General features: G+C 42.8%; 1 protein-coding gene across 5 annotated transcripts in view; it reads right to left on the bottom strand.

Moving 5' to 3' along the window:
• sox6 (SRY-box transcription factor 6) overlaps positions 1-16,207 on the bottom strand; it is a 132,326-nt gene that overhangs the window by 24,203 nt on the left and 91,916 nt on the right. For all 5 annotated transcript variants that reach the window (XM_061037385.1, XM_061037394.1, XM_061037377.1 and 2 more), the window contains 5 exons: positions 15,922-16,042; positions 12,097-12,176; positions 3,772-3,921; positions 1,366-1,543; positions 939-1,126 (listed from right to left, as the gene is read on the bottom strand). In XM_061037385.1, coding sequence (XP_060893368.1) covers positions 939-1,126; positions 1,366-1,543; positions 3,772-3,921; positions 12,097-12,176; positions 15,922-16,042 — 717 coding nt within the window. The remainder of the gene's footprint in view (positions 1-938; positions 1,127-1,365; positions 1,544-3,771; positions 3,922-12,096; positions 12,177-15,921; positions 16,043-16,207) is intronic.

Below are 16,207 nucleotides of genomic sequence, written 5' to 3'. Positions count from 1 at the left end.
GATTAAATTTTGCTCCATACCATATTCCCTTTTACTTTTTAATTTATTTAACGGAGACATTGTTGCATTAATAATATGATAGATTGATTGTAAAGATGTTTGTTCAGGTAAGTAAGGGCTATCTGCAGGGGAGCCGGTGCCTCTGTCCTCATCGTGGGCTGCACTAATGTATTCACTTCCCTCTAGTCAGTAGTTGATTGCCACCTGCATAGCCAGTGATCTCTTCCAAAACACCAAATTAAAGGGAAATCAAAATAGATATTCATTGACTTTTTTACATATACATTGACCTAGTTGAAGCTTTTGGTTGAAAGTGTCAGGTGCTGAAATATTAATGAGCATCGCTCCCAGTTCCTGCCTGCTCCTCGCAGCCAACTGGCAACACGGCATCAAGCTGAAGAGAGGACAGCTTTTTTTCTCCTTGATTGACTCATCGATTGAAGATATTTTTAAAGGGAATCCCTGGGAGTGTGTGCTCCTGGTACAAAGCAGCCCCGTCCCATGTCAGGGGACGAAGAGGGCTGCGAGTCTGCCTTAATTGGGCAAAGACTTCAGAGTCTTCTTAGCCCACACCGGGCAGCGCCATGGCCTGTCACGGCCCTCACACCAGCATCAACAAGGCCAAGCCCACTGAACACACACACACACGCACAAACACATACATACTAATTTAACTAAAACATCTACACACTGAACTATGCCAGTTCTTATCAATACCACCGCCATGGACTTGGATTAAAGAAAAATATTAATCTTAAGAATTACTTTTATATCCACATTACCATGTTCCACTTTCTCTAATAGTTTCTTTCCTGAAGCACGTGCAGGATGAGCTGAACACTCTTTGTGGTCAACAGCTCTTTTGTTTTGTTTTATGGAAAAATCTTGCAATGGAGAAGACCTGTAACAGAGACAGGCTGTTTGATAGTAGTCCTAACCTTGTCAACTCTGCAGTTGTTGAGGCCCACTGAGCTGAGGGCGGACAGCTTGGCCTCCATGCCCTGCTGGTGATGTTGCAGCTGTTCCCTCTGGATCTGCTCCCTCATTTTCCGAGCCTCCTGGATTGCCTTCAACACTGTGTCCTGGTCCCCGAACAGCGCAGTAGAGTTTAGGCTGGACAGGATATCTACACGGATACAAACACAGCAAAAAATGTGAGATGTTCAGATACAATTATGTCCTTCCTGTAACTGATTCCAATATCCACCTTCGAGTATGCTTCCAATATCAGTAAGATAAAAAAAACACGTATTATTGGTGAAAAAACATTTATTCCTGACATTTTGCTCGCTTTCAGATATTATAAATTTCAACAGAGCAAATCTGTGTGTATGTGTGGTTTGTAAGGACACTCTGAGGTCTTACCAAGAGATGAGCCCCGGCCCAGGCCTCCAAGTGGACTGGGGATCCCGCCCTTGTTGAGAAAACTGTTTGGACTGCCTTTACTGCCGAGGAACAGGTTTTGCGTCGGGGAAGTGGGGGATTTCACCAGGTCTGTCGTCTTTGGCCGAGCAGACAGGTTGAGCGGCTGTGTGCCCTCCTCCTACGGCAGCAGAGAGAGAAGTGTGAGAAGAGACAGATGTGAAAAGGTGTCCCCCCCCCCCTCCTCCCAGCTCAGGGTTCCCAGACAGCACAGTTCCTCCTCTGTTTCTGGTTAATTATAGGATCCCTGTCTTGACCCACACCTCCTCTCCTCTCCTCTCCTCTCCTCTCCTCTCATCCATCCTTCCTCAGGAGCTGTGCCACTGTGATCTTCCTCACAGTTGCCCAGCGCCTTTGTTCACACTAATTAAAGCAGATTCTGTCTCTCTGTACATCTTCATCTGTTCTCCCTCTTCTCCTCCTCCCCGCTCTCTGTGTCTGCACTCTGGTTCGAAGAATAAATAATGACCATATAACGGCGGTGCCAATGATCAAAGACAGCTGTTCCATTCATCAGATGTCGACTTGCATTATCTACTTCATTAACTTGTTTTCTAATTTGATTTCTCATTTGTGCATACTTTGTTTTATCATGTGCTTTGATATGCCTATTTCTAATTTCTTATAATGTGATTAGATTTAAAGGTTAGTTCTGAGAGCAGGTCAGAGCAGGATACATGTGCTTGGTGCTGCATTTTCAGAGCTGGTTGCATCCTTTAGAGAATGCAGGGTGCCATGCTCAGCAGTTTTTCAACAGCAATGAAATATATTCAATCTATGGCTAACCTGCAGATAAGCTACTGGAGGCAGAGACTGGATATTTTAAGGAATGCTTCTCAGTTAAGTTAACATGTTAAGGTATAGCTTTTATTTGTTGTTAATAGTTTTTTCTCTGAGTCTATAGTTTTTATAATTGTTTTATTTCCTAATATTGCTAGTCAAGTTTTATACATTGCCAAGAGTACAGCATTTCATTCCCTTCATGTTCTTGCATGTTCCGAATTGACAATAAACAACCTTGACACCTATAATCTAAGTCTTATTTTTTTATCTTTGGAAAATAAAAAAATAAACAGTAATAATCTAATCATCAATTTTATATTAAGATACAAATACACTGCCCTGTAAGCTGAAATCCACCAAAACCAATATGTAAACAAATACAACCAATACTGAATGTTTCTAAATATATAAATCTCCAACAACATCCCGGTAGAGAAATGTCACTTTGCACAATATAAGGTGCCATGTGTACACAGCAGTTTTTTGAATCAGATGATGGCATGCTATCATTAAGAGTCTTTTTCAAAGCCCAAGTGTCTCCTTGTCCAAACATATGGCTCAAGCAAAGACTGCCCCGAGGCCTTGTTATTGCTGTGCCAATAACAGTTTGTCATGCAGTGAAGCTGAAAGCACACGAACAAAACTAAAGGCATCTCATTCCATTGGACTGTGGACCCAGATGGGATGATGCCAGTTTATGTTTGCTTTCCATTTATGTTTGATTAATTTCATTTCAAATCCATAATTGTGTAATCATTGGCAACCTTTGTAATATTATGACTCCAGTTATTATATTAATAATATTGGCCTGACTGGCATCAATGTAATCTGATAAATGGAGAATTGTATTTGAGCTATGAAATGTCAGTTTGATGGCAAACTTTCAATTGAAATCTCATGAGGCCCCAATGATAGTCTGTCTGTATGTGCATGGGTGTGTGTGTGTGTGTGTGTGTGTGTGAAAGAGAAAGCCAGAGTGCCTTACTACCATTCAGGACATGATTTATGATCTCTCTCAATTGTGATATTATTAAGCTAAACTACTCCAAATGGGCGTATGTTTCTGATTATGGCCTTACTGAGTGGGGATGATGTATGCAGCCTTTCTTCTGCATGGAGGTCTGGTGGAGTCGTGCCATACAGCAGCAGAAAACACACATCCTGCATTTGGTTTGTTTAAAAGCCAGAAACAGTGGTCAATCCTACGTCTTACTTTCCTTTTGTCAGCTTTGTGTAGCACTGTTGTAATAGTGTTATACCATTTATGTCACACAAAAAGAAAGAAACAACTTTTAATTATGAAGAAAATTGAAACCATATGTTCCACAAATTACTGGTTTGGAGCATCTCCCGCTATAGCAACCAAGTCCACAGAGTTCTGGTTTAGAGAAAGCTCCTTATTAAAGCCCAACAGATTGATGGCCTGTTGGAGGCTGGACTCTGTAACATGAAGTGAACAGTGTAGATGCTTTTTATTCAAACTACACCATCTAGGCTGGGCTAGGTCAAGTAGCACTTGAAGCCTCAGCTGGCGGGTGAGTATGGTGGACGAGTTCAGGTTCGTACCTTGACTTGAGTGATGGGGCTGGAGGAACTCTTGTCATTCTTCAGGGAGGAGGGAGAAAGGGGCCCACTTGCATTGAGGGGCTGGGGGAGTGGAGGCATCTTGGCTCCAGGAGAGACCTGCATGCTGGCAAGCTGGGCGGCATACAGTTGCTGTAGGGACATGGAGAAAACCTGCAAGGCGTTACCATCCAAATCCAGTGAACATTCAAAGTTTTATATTCTGTCTTTTCCTCTCCCTAGAACTCTCTCTGCTTCTGAGTCTGCCTTCATCTCCCCCCGCTCTCTCTCTCTCTCTCTCTCTCTCTCTCTTTTACGTCTTTCCTCTCTTTCCATGAGGCTGGCAGAGAACCTCCATCAAAGGTCTTAACTGTATTTCAAAGGCAGAACCCAGAGAGAGACAGCAGTCTTAAAAACCACACAGAGATGGCTTTCATTCAAAATACTTGGAGCCCCTATTTTCCACTCATCACAGGGAAAAGTTTGCCGACTGGATGCAAGTGTGTTAGCAAAGATCTCTCAATTTCTCTGCATCTACTCTGCTTCCTATTGAAGTTTCTGGCCTGTGATTTGTCTCCACACAGCCATGTGAGACAGCCCCACTCCACAATGTTTCAAGCCCAACCTCAGTTGGACGGCCATCACAGAATACGTTAAACACAAGCATTATTAAGGCTTAGAAACCTGCACAGAGAGCGCTGATGTAATCACCGTTATTTTCCTTGGCGTTAAATCAGTAAGATGTCGGACTGTTGGTGACATTACCACACAAGAGGACGGTTCAAATGACAGGCGAAGTACTCTGTAACAGTTGTGCCTGTAGCTGGGTTGAACACTGGAAGCTCAATTTACATTTCCACCACTGGGCTGATTATGTGGGGTAAACTAGGAAGGATGGTTGAAAATTTTGAACTGAGGTTTTGGAAATAACTTTCAAAAAATCTGGTGAACCACAGACTGCTAAGTGTCTTCTGGATCAGATTTTTGACGCAGTAATTCCTTCTTTATGCAGGATTAAGTTACAGTTAATGGCCTGCAACTGAATTGTAACCCTTTTTTCTATCAATAAAAAATGAAACAAACGATCATTTGTTTATAATCACATAACTGATTATTTTTGTGTTTCTTTTTCAGTGTGTTACAAAGCCCAGCAATCCTGCACTGCTGAGACTTCTTTCTTCCCTAGGTCTTCATTGATTGGCCACCAGGTAAGTGATGAAATTGGCTTTTGTCTCCCGCTGGATATGACTGGAGTTTTTCAAATGGTGCTGCTGTCTGAGAAATAGTGTTACTCCATGCAGCCTTCGCCCTCACTTCATCAGACAGATAGCACCCTTTAACTCCCCCACTGGCCTGCTATCCTCAGACTGGGTCAACCTCAGTGTTTGTTGTGTTGTTCAGTTAGATGTTACTGTCACACAGAATCTAATTCTCTCTTCCTCTGACCAATCAGCAAACCCTGTCTCATTTCCTTGTATAACTGGTCGCATACAGACTGCTTTTGTTGGAAAAAAGTGACTCTGCCCCGCTGGCCTCACCTTCGGCAATGTGAAAGCAGAGTTAAGCCAAACAAAGCACTTTATGTCCATGCACATATCTCCAGATATAAACACATATGTTCTCCTGTAAGAAACTTTATCGCTGCCACATAAGTGTCCGTACAAAAGGCCCATTCTTCCAAGGGACCTGGGGATAACAACAGCACATGGGCAGCGGAAATGACAGACTGATTATGTTCCCACAAAGATAGCACTGCCCCCACCTCCCTCACAAACAGTCTTTTGTCTCGGACAGGAATGGACACAGGAGCAGACCCAACTCTTTTTTCCCTCTCATCTGAGCGCGACTTACTTAATGTCAGTAGTAAAGGCGTTCTGTGTGTGTTTGTGTATGTGGGGAGTTTACAGAGGGAGAAAGACAGAAAAACAGCCTGTCTCTGCCTGTCACTCCAGGCTACACAAAAGTCAAAGTAGAGGAGAGGATGATGAGTCTGTGGGACATACGTTTGCTAACAGGACTGTTGTTGGCTATACCCCTGATTTAGACTGAGAAGAAAATTATTGCCAAGAAAAAAGAGCACAATTAGACGTTGCCTCAAATTAGGCGCAGTCAGGGTGTCCTTTTTCAGCCCTGATTAGCAGGTCAGTGCCATGGGGTGAGAATCAGTTCTTACCCCTGTTAACCAGGAAAAATCTGCCTCCATGAGCAAAGAACAATAAATACAAATAAGATGGAAAGCCAGTTGTGTTAACCTACCACACACTGCTCAAGTACATACATGGAATACAGATGTGAAGTCTGGAGGCTTTTGTCTTAGCATTTCAGTATTTAAAAATAACTTTTATGTTTAATATCCTCTACATTTTTAATTATATAAAAAAACTTCCTGTACAGTTCCGTAAGGTTGTTTTTTCTCTAAGACACTTAGTGATTATGCAGCTTGCCAAGGCTGGTCTCCCTAAGCAGCAGACATCTGCTTGTGTTTCCCAGATGATTCGTTCACATTTATTAGCCACTTTTTCATATCTACTTGCCAGGTGGGGGCAGCAAAAGGTTCATGGTAGTAAAGGTCAAGCTGAAAGTCAGTATCCCTACTCTGGGGTGTTGGAGATGTAGATCAGAATCTTAGTGGAGCTCTGGAACCCTCTGTTGATTTTTTCCATTTTTCCCTTTACACTTTTAACAGTGGTTGTTTTGCTTTATTTGATCTAGAAAAAAAAGACATATTCTAGGACACACATAATACTCATGTTCATGAAAAAACATTGAGCAGAACCCAGCATGGTAGAAAATAGCAACATGAGCATAATAGCTAATGGGTTTCCAATGTGAGTGATAAAGGAAACTAACAAAAGCGATGTGTGAATGTGTAGGCAGGAAAAACGTGATGCCTCTTTTTCTGATCAAAAGTGCAGGGATAACTTACTGGTACATACACTATGGTCTATATAAAACTAGTTTTACATTATATGTGGGTTTTTTGGGGTTTTTCTTGTGCTTATTTGTGCTTTGGAGTGTTCTGCGAGAAGACACACAAACACAAAATGTAAGGTCTTCCTTTTGACCCAATCATTCCCTGTTTCCCTGTAGAGCGGAGCAGATCTCAGCAAGCATGGATTCAAAGCGAGTGCAGCACGCCCAAGGTCAGCCTGTTAGCCTCTGGTAATTAAAAACAAGCCCTCTGGAGGCAGCAGAGGTTAAACAGGGAGGTTCACTTTTCTGCCTGCGACATTAAACGCAGACTACACACTCTAATGATGTAGGCTGACATCTCAGCCTTTTTAAAAAAAAATCTAACAGAGCGTATTAATTGTAGTATAACGCAAAATAACTTTCTGTGGAAAAACATATGTGCATCTTGTTTTTAGACTTGCAGCATGGCAATATGTGCTGGAAAATACAGTGGCATATATTTGTCATCTTTATTGCTGCCAGCAGTGACGCTGCTATGCACATTTACAACTGGGCCCACAAAACTATAAAATAAGAACAAGCTGTCTTAATACAGTAATGATTCCTTATACCAATTAACTTCTTGTGCATTTAACATAAGCGGAGGGTTATCTGATGAATGCCACACTCCTCTAATCACACCCTTGATTCTTTGTGTGCAAGTGTGTCTCTTTGTCTGTCTGTCAATGTCTCATTCACCTCTGCTTGGCCTAGGCGCTGAGCACTGGGCTGGATATGAGGGCATTAACTGTGCTTCAGTGCACCACACCATTTAAAAGACAGCACAGCGCCAGCCCCCGTTAGCCACAAGGCTTGTACAGGCTCATTGCCCAGGGCGAGCAGGCAGTCTGACCCAGGCTAGGCCCAGATGTCAGGAGTGAAGGAAGGCGTCCTGGTGCACTGTGCCGATGCTTTCCAGTATGGCCCAACATCTGTCTCATCTGCTGGCATCCAACCTGCTCCGCTCCAACCCCTCCTCTTGCCTTTCTCTATTTCGCCATCTTACATAAACAGTATATGTGTTTAAATCCTTCTCTATATACACATAGGCCTACAAACCCATCTTCTGTAAGTGTGTGTGTGTGTGTGTGTGTGTAGGTTCTCCAGGCCCACGGGCCCAAGAGCCAGCCCTCCCATTCAGTGCAGCTCACTGCATTATCCACTCTATCTGTCCATCTGTCTCTCTGTTCACCACTGCCTCCATCCAGCTGCTCACCTAGCCGTCCTATTAGCCATCCTTTCACACAGCTAGCATTGCTGCTCTGTTCTGGGTTACCTTCAAAGACCAAGCTCCTCTGCTCATAAACACAGAAACAGCTGCTCTCTACAGTACGTCTGTTCTCTCTTCTCTCCCCTCCTCCTCCTCCTCTCTGTTTCAAAGTCAAAAGTGCTTCACTTGTTAATGATGGAAGCCGTTTCCTCACATCTGTACAACACAGGCATTTACATCCAAACAAAAGATAATGTGCGGGTTAGCTGCTCTCCCACTTTCTTCCTGTTTGTCCCTGACTGTGTTACACTCTTTCTTATCGCTCCAGTTGTCTGAGCCTCTGAGCACTCCTTCAGATGTGTCCGTCTGCTGGAGATCTGGTCAAGGTTGTCGCTGAGAGTGTGGGCTGCTTTCATCTTTACAGTGGGAGCTTGAGCTGAAGCTGGGCCTAAGTCTTCATGGGCCTAGAAAGATGCCATTGCAAAAGGCAGCAGCATTATTTCTAATGGAATGGAACAGCTTTACATCCAATACTGTACAGCCAAACGGCACAAGGATGAAAAGTACCTGGACTTTTCAGGGTGAAAAGTTACACTGGCAGAATGAGGGGGAATTCAAGAAGAAATACCCAAACTCAGATACTAATAGAAGCTTCAAGATCTGGATGGTAAAATTGAAAAGAAACAGTGGGACAGAGAACACTGAGCTTTGACTGAGTGAAAGCAGAAGGTTTCAATTTCTTTAGTCCTAACAGTGTTACTGCACACAGAGGCCCAGATGTTTGGTTTTATCCAATAATGCTTGCTTTAAAATGACTTTAACCCCAAAGTCTGCTTCCAATAATAGAAAATAGGACTTTCTCAAAGGTCCTCCTACTGTTTAGTGGTTCTGTAAAAAGGCTGGGTGATATATATTAAGACCATGTTGGCCTTAAGTAAATTGTTTTTCACTCTGCAACTGATGCAAGGTGTAGTGTACAAACAGCAATCTAAGTTTTAGAAGATTCTTTTGTAGAATTAGGGAAATTCCCCTCTCACTTGATTGAATATAGTAGGTGAGCGGACAGATTGGGGTACAATCTGAGCACAATTTCCTCTGTTCACTGAGAGGTGTCAGTTGTAATCGAGAAAGGACATGCAGGGACGGAGCCATTGTTTCCTGCTGATCCTGGACTCATCCTGGCTCTGTGTGGGCACTAATGAAGAGGGGCATGTCGCGTTGGGATAGTTTACCCGCCTCCTCTCCTGCGAGTTGAGGACGAGAGCCAATCTGTCAGGAAAAACATTGAGTGAAATTGCCCTGTGGTACAGCAATGCCTGGTGACAGCCACTTGCAGACTGCCAGCCACCAGAGTGATGCTACCACCCTGTATTGACAAGCAAATTACAGTCTCCAACACTCAAACGCATCGTGGTGGATTCATTTACATCCATCAGCCCTAAGCCTTTGTTACCTTGTTGGATTTTGCTCTCTTAGAGGGAAAGGGCAGAGAAATGAGGGGAGGATCCCAGACTGTTATGACAGAGTAGAATGTGAGGAGGCTGCATGGCTAACATTAAGACTGACAGCACAGCTAGCCTCCCTGACTGGATGGCTGCTCACATTACCTCTGCAGCATTGTGGGAATTAATTTTTTCAATAAGATCATTTTTAAGGCTCATATATTGCACAATCTAAACCAAGCAAATAGGGGAAAATTATACCATGCCATGCACCTGACAGGAACTGATTTTTTAATTGGGGGGTGGCCATTTCAGCTATATGTGCGTGGTATTTATAAGAGTGTGTGAGGGGGAAATTAAAAATGAGCTTGGGGATTAAACTAGAGAAGTGCACGACCGTTTAAAGGGTCAGTTGTGTACCCTGCTTGATGATGCATGAAGATTAAACTGAAGGAAAAATTTGTAATATTTGCATGGGCACCTTACAGCAGTTTAGTTTTATCTTGTTTCAACACCAAATGATCTTGCCAGTGGTGTTTAAATCATAATGTGCATATTCCAAATCATTTGTCTTATTTTATTTTTACTCCAGATGCCCTAAGACATTCTAGAGTATTGCAAAAGGAACTAAATGACTATAGATATGGATTAATCAATATAAGTCCCAAAACAAAAATTGTCCCATAACAGTTTATATAAGAGAAGATCTAGACGGTACCCTCTGTTTTATCATTTAGAGATACAATCATCAGTAAGCACTGGGCCACAGTGGCACAGAAGAACTTTCTCTTAACAGGCAGATATCTCGAGCCAAACCAAACTCAAAGCCATCCGCAAAGACATGATTTTTCCAATTCTTTATATGTCTTCCTTTATACTCATCAATCCATTTTCTCTAGTGCACACACATATATTGAAGTAAACTTTCAATTTAATTTGAAGAAGATTCAGGGGGGTTGGTCCTGTTATTGCTCCAAAAGCAAGAAGGAGGAGATAGACAACTCAAACCTAATTCCATGTCTGCCTTATGATGTTTTTAATCATAGCCGGCACCCAGTGCTTTGTAGAGGAAGTGGTGGCAGTCACATGGTTTGTTGATCCCGGCTATGTAGAAAAGGGCATGTTTGACTTGCCTTGCTGTTTTAAGGGGAGTCTCTATGCAGGGTAAATAGCAGCCAGCAGGCGGAATATGTGACAGGCTGACAGACTTCAATTAATGGAAAATGCACCTTTTTTTGTTTACTGTGTTCTGTAAAGGTCAGCCAAGTCATGGTCTTGGAGGCACTGTTCTTGCTCATTCCCAGGGTTAGATACATAATCAGAATTAATCTCTTTAGACCTGTCTCCCCTGCTCACCCCAACCTTCAGATATATGACTGTCTCATCTGACCTCATACCCCACTATAAATAGACTCTGTGTGCCTGCCTGAACTACCACTCCTTTCCAATGGACCTCTCTATGATACACAACACATACACACTCTAGAAGCAGAGAACAGATCTTTTCCTCTCACAGACGCACGTCTTCAGACATGAGCAGACTCATTTAACACCTTACATGATTCTGATAGCTCTTGTCATGGCAGCTTAATGACGCACTGCTCTTCAGACCCAGCTGCATGCATTGTTCCAACTTGCCAAGGCTCGTTAACTGACAGTGGTAGCCTGCGAAGGACAAATGCCACATATATCAGTGTGCAAAGAGTTCCCTTCTCTGTCTCGAGTTCAATCTTGACGCACTTCTGTCTGCTGTTGAGCGTCACATGTTGCAGCTTTCAATAACCTTTCGCAATTGTTGATGAAACAGCAAAAGGCTTCGGATTTCAAGTTTCAAATAGTCGTAAGATCTACTGTTACTCAAAACTGCCAAGGAAACTGATTATTAGAGAAGCAACCAGCAGCACAGAAGCTGAATAGATGTGGTTTTGTTGTTGTTATTTCAATGTTTTTCTCCCTCGATACAAGCCTGTGTAAAGTTAGAGGGAGGAAATCATTGTCAATGTGGTAATAAAGATCATGTACAGGCTTACAGAAGTCCTGGTAACACTAGTATTTGTAATTGCAAAAACTTCAAGGTAGAACGCCGATTATTATCTAGATGTAGCATTACCGCCTCAGGTGAAACCCTGACCTGGGTTCAGCTTTTTTTTTTAATGCTGTGTGAGAAAAGTCTTGAAGGAGCCTGAAGGGCTTGGAGCCTATCCCAATATTTTCTGTGGCTCCAAAACCCCATTCAGCCTCACTCTGTTTAAGATGCCATGAATTTGCTTCTATTACATACTGTATATATACTGTACTGTATGACATACATTATAATTACTCAGATTTATGTCTATTCTGTCTCCTAAATTGTTTTCCTCAGAGAAATGAAAGAAATCACAGGGGTTCTACAGGACAAAAGCCTAGGAAAGAAGATTATTTGCTTACACAGTCAATTGTCTTCTGATAAATTCACTGGCAGGCGATTAAGGCAACCAAAGTGATTCTCATTCCCTCTAATAACTATTATCTTCCTAGCTCCTCTGTCTGGCAGAGCTAGTGGGGATAAATCCTCTATAAAACAGGATAAATTACATATGTAAGGTGATAAGCGTGTGTGAGCCGGGGGGCCTCCAGGATTATTTAGTGTGCAGCTCATTACTTAGCGTACAGCTGCTTAGCCATCCTTTCTGCCCTGGGCTTGGCGGGCGTCCCTAGCATTCTTTGTCATAGTGCTGCACATACCTGAAGCTGGAGAGGGCTGAGTCCTGACGCTGCTGCAGCTGCCATTGTGGATGGAATGAACTGCACTGGGTAGTTATCACCTGTCAGAGAAGGAGAAAGAGACGACAATGCATGCAGGTTCAGACAATGAGTCGGCCCAAAGCGACCAGGCAAGTGCCAACACAGATCCCAGAGCCCTGGGATAGTTTGCCACTGCAATGTGGCACATTGCAACGTGCGCTCGGCTTCATGCCCAAACATCTGCATTAACAAAAGGCTGAGCTGGAATTGACTGGAGCGGGATCGTTAAGGAATGTTTCACACCATTCCCTCTTTTCTCCACCTGCACAGCACTACTGGTGGAAAACTGCACCACCACAACAATTACTACCTAGTTCAACACGTTATAGTTATCCTAAAGGTTTCTGAGAAATGTTTAATATGTTCCCTGTCATTCAGTTAGCGGTTATGTAAAGGGACCAGCATGTTCTCTCAGGCAGCTCATACAGCTGAAGACTTGTCTGGCTATTGTTCAACACTACATTGTTTGTTCCTGAGTGATAGCTTTTGGCAGCAGAGTGAAAGCACTTGTATGCAGACTGGTTAGAACAAGTGTGCAGTCACAATAACACAGTGGAAAAAAAATCCCACATTTTCTTATCTCACATATCGCTGTGATCAACAACAAAGAATTGGTGTCTGGATAGCAGCTGTATTTATTACTATTCACTACTGTTGGCCTGCCATCAGCACGTTTGTCACAGGGGCATAGAAACGGCTGCTGTATGAGTGATATCCATTGGGGGTGTATAACTGAGTACCAGACATTTTTACACACTCAGGCTAGTGTGTTGAGACGGACAAAACAGCCCCAGTGAGACGAGGTGGACCAGCGTTCATAGAGGGGAGGTTAGTTTGAAGCATGTTTGTGTGTGTGTGTGTGGAAGAGAGGAGGTGGGGCACACAGTGGGAGCGGGGAGGGGGGGGGGGGGGTAGTTGGCCTTCGCTCAGACCCCACTTCTGCCTGTCACTTCTTCTCACAAACATATGGAGCCATTAAGCCACAGACAAGGTAAATGTATATACCTTCTCTTTCACTTTGCCCTCGCCCGCTCTGTTCGCCTCACTATGCAATCTTGTACAGCACAGCACAATGTTATACAGGCCATGGAAATTCAATCCCCATTTAGTAGCAAATAAAATCACACAGCAGAAGTGGTTTCAAATAGTGCTGGGTTGGATGTGCGGGAGGGGGGGGGGGGCGGTGGACTGTGGTTATTTCTACACCTCTTTTTGGTATCGCTTTCTCTCTGTCTCTGTGCTGTCTGTGACGTAGGATTTGGGAATAATAAATGGCTGGATGTTTTAAGATGTCATGTGAAACCTGGGAGGGGTCATGTGCTAAGTGAGCACACTACCACTGCCGGGGGGTCCTGGGCTCCAAGGTTTGGGTCTCGGGTGCACAAGAGTATATGTAGAGGCACCAGACTCCATCAGAATGGCACAATGCCAAGTAAGCATCACTAGGGAATTAAGTTCAAACCGTGTTTTTTTTAACTGGCTAAAGCTGGTCCCATGCCCAGAGCCTCCACTCTGGATGTTAGTGAGGGGGGAGCAATGCAGGTGACGCCATGGTCAGAACAGTCTATATTTCCCCCTCATGTGGTGCAATGAAATACTAGTCAGAGATCTGCAGAGAGTTGACAGATGTAGCTAAGACCTTTCTTAGAGCAGATCAAATGATGACAAATAGACTGTATTACTGCAACCCTCTAACTTGATCTTCTCTTTTAAATTTGATTGAACTACCATAGCTGTTGACAGAAGAAAACAAGCTTACATGACAATAAATATCAAAGGACATCATTTTATATTTAACGTTTATTCTAAAACAGATTACATGAGGTCATTCAGAAAGCAAAATTTAAATCATCAAATGTTTTTTCAGTTGGTTTATAGCAGAAGTTGTCCAACTACAATAAATATAGAACACCACAATATAAGAGAAATTGGAAAAAAGTCTGAAATAACATGGGATCAGGGAACCTTAAACTATCAGCAGGATGTCTATGAAGGACACAAGCGGAGGAACCAAAAGACTAAGATGTCATTCTGCTGTTCCATTAGAGGCTCATCACACTGAATACCGCCATGTCTGTGTAAACAGTGCGAACAGACAGGGAAGTCCAACTCAAATCTATTTGTTTAAAGGATGAGTTGTTGTTTTTTCGACTGTGCTTGTCTACCATGCAACACCACGTCATTGAGCACAGCCAGTAGATAGGGTGATGACTTACCACCACGGTGCCAGAATGACTCTGTTGCCATGTGAGCACCACAGGGCCGGGGGTCATAAGCAGTGGTCCCTGGTAGCTGTCTCATAATGATAACATCAGATTAGTGTGCCTTAGTCTTGGAAGTGAATGCTTGGCCAATCACTTCATTGAGAAAAGACACGGCGGCATCCTGTATACCCTGCAGGTGGTGGTGATAACATTGTAGTCTGCGGATATATTGTGCATATTGTGTTGAACAGGAGGAAATAATAGAGGAAAATACCACTCCTGACTGCAAGAGTCATTTTCAGACCCCCTTTGCTTTTCCTTCATGAATTATGCAGGAAGGGTACACATGGCGACCCCTGACCATGATTCCATAATAGCTCCGGTTATTTGAACTAAAACATTTTCTGTGTCAAACCTATTGCAAAAAGCACACTGGTAAAAGACTCCCCCTCAGGCACTTTGTTTAAGCTGTCATGGCTCCATAGTTCCAAAATAGCTGACTTTCTTTTTCATCCTGTGGTTTTATAGTTAATTCATTAACTGCATTACCACACCTTTTAATGTTCTGCTGTGAACCTGCTGACTTCTCAAGGGTTTATTTTTTCTCATTTTCTTTTTAGTTATATTCCTTTTTCTGGTGCTCTATTAAAACACACACAATTACTTTTACTTGATTTTTCTAGCTTTAACACTGATGTTTTCATCAAACACTCCACTTTTTCCTACTTACATGTGTGGCTGAGAGAATTCATTGTATTTGGATTGAATGAGTAATTAACTCATCTCCAGTATTTCACCAATAAGCAATGTGTGGTTACAGTCCTCTTTTGTATATATCTTAAACATTGAATGTTGTGGCATGTCTTAAGTATTCACATACATACAAACGTGTGTGATCTTACTGCTTTAGCATGGCATCTGTCAACGTATTGCAACATTTAAAAAGCATTTTAACCATATTTTATTTTGAAGGCTGTGAAGGGCTTCTCTTTTAGTCCATGTAAAAAAACAAAATGTGAAGACGGGGCATGCTGTAACTGGCAATGAAAAGAGTTATGCTTGCTGAAAACCTGTTCTTTGCATCATCCACAAACTACCTGTATTATAGTTGTCTTTTCATTATTTAATTTCACTATGGGAAAGAACTATTGTTCAAACGCTTTTAGATTTGTATGGATATATAACGTGAGACTGAGGTTTCTTTTGGGGTTTATCTGCCATGTTATTGGATCTGAAACAGCAAACACTTGAAAAACAATTACAGCCACCTCACTGTTGAAAGATACTTTCATGTTGAATATATGTTTACATTCCTCTGCTTCTCCAGCCATATCTATTGTTCCACATGGCCTAGAACATTCTTAAGCTTTAGTCTCAAATCCAAGTTCAGACAAGCTGCAAGTTTGAACAACGCATTTATTTGTTGCTGTATATTTGTCATGCAAGTGTAGCAGTACTTCAGATTTTAAATCATTATCTTAATAAGTCATTGACAAAATTAATTTAAAAAGAAGAGACAAAGGGGGAAGGAGAAAATGAGGACTTAAAGTTGCAAGCATACCTGGCTTATAAGACATTCCCGGGGGGAAGAGAAAGCCTTGCTGGGCGGCGGCGGCTGCTGCCAGAGTGCGTTGGTCGTGTGGAAAAATGGGGATCATGAGCGGAGGCATGTGACCCTGGACCTGCTGAACAGATAGAGAGCGGAGATCAGAGAGAGGCCTAAGCACGGTCATGGTACACAGAAACACAGAGCCCACTCAGGGGGGGAGGCCAGATCACAGCTCTCCCTAACGCGTGCTGACAGGGGGCTTTGCGGCAATGACGGCCCTCGTGTGCTCGCACAATAC

This window comes from Labrus mixtus, chromosome 1, assembly GCF_963584025.1.
Source record: "Labrus mixtus chromosome 1, fLabMix1.1, whole genome shotgun sequence".
NCBI lineage: Eukaryota > Metazoa > Chordata > Actinopteri > Labriformes > Labridae > Labrus > Labrus mixtus.
Note: the sequence above shows the minus strand (reverse complement) of the source record. Positions and strands in the feature narration are given on the sequence as shown.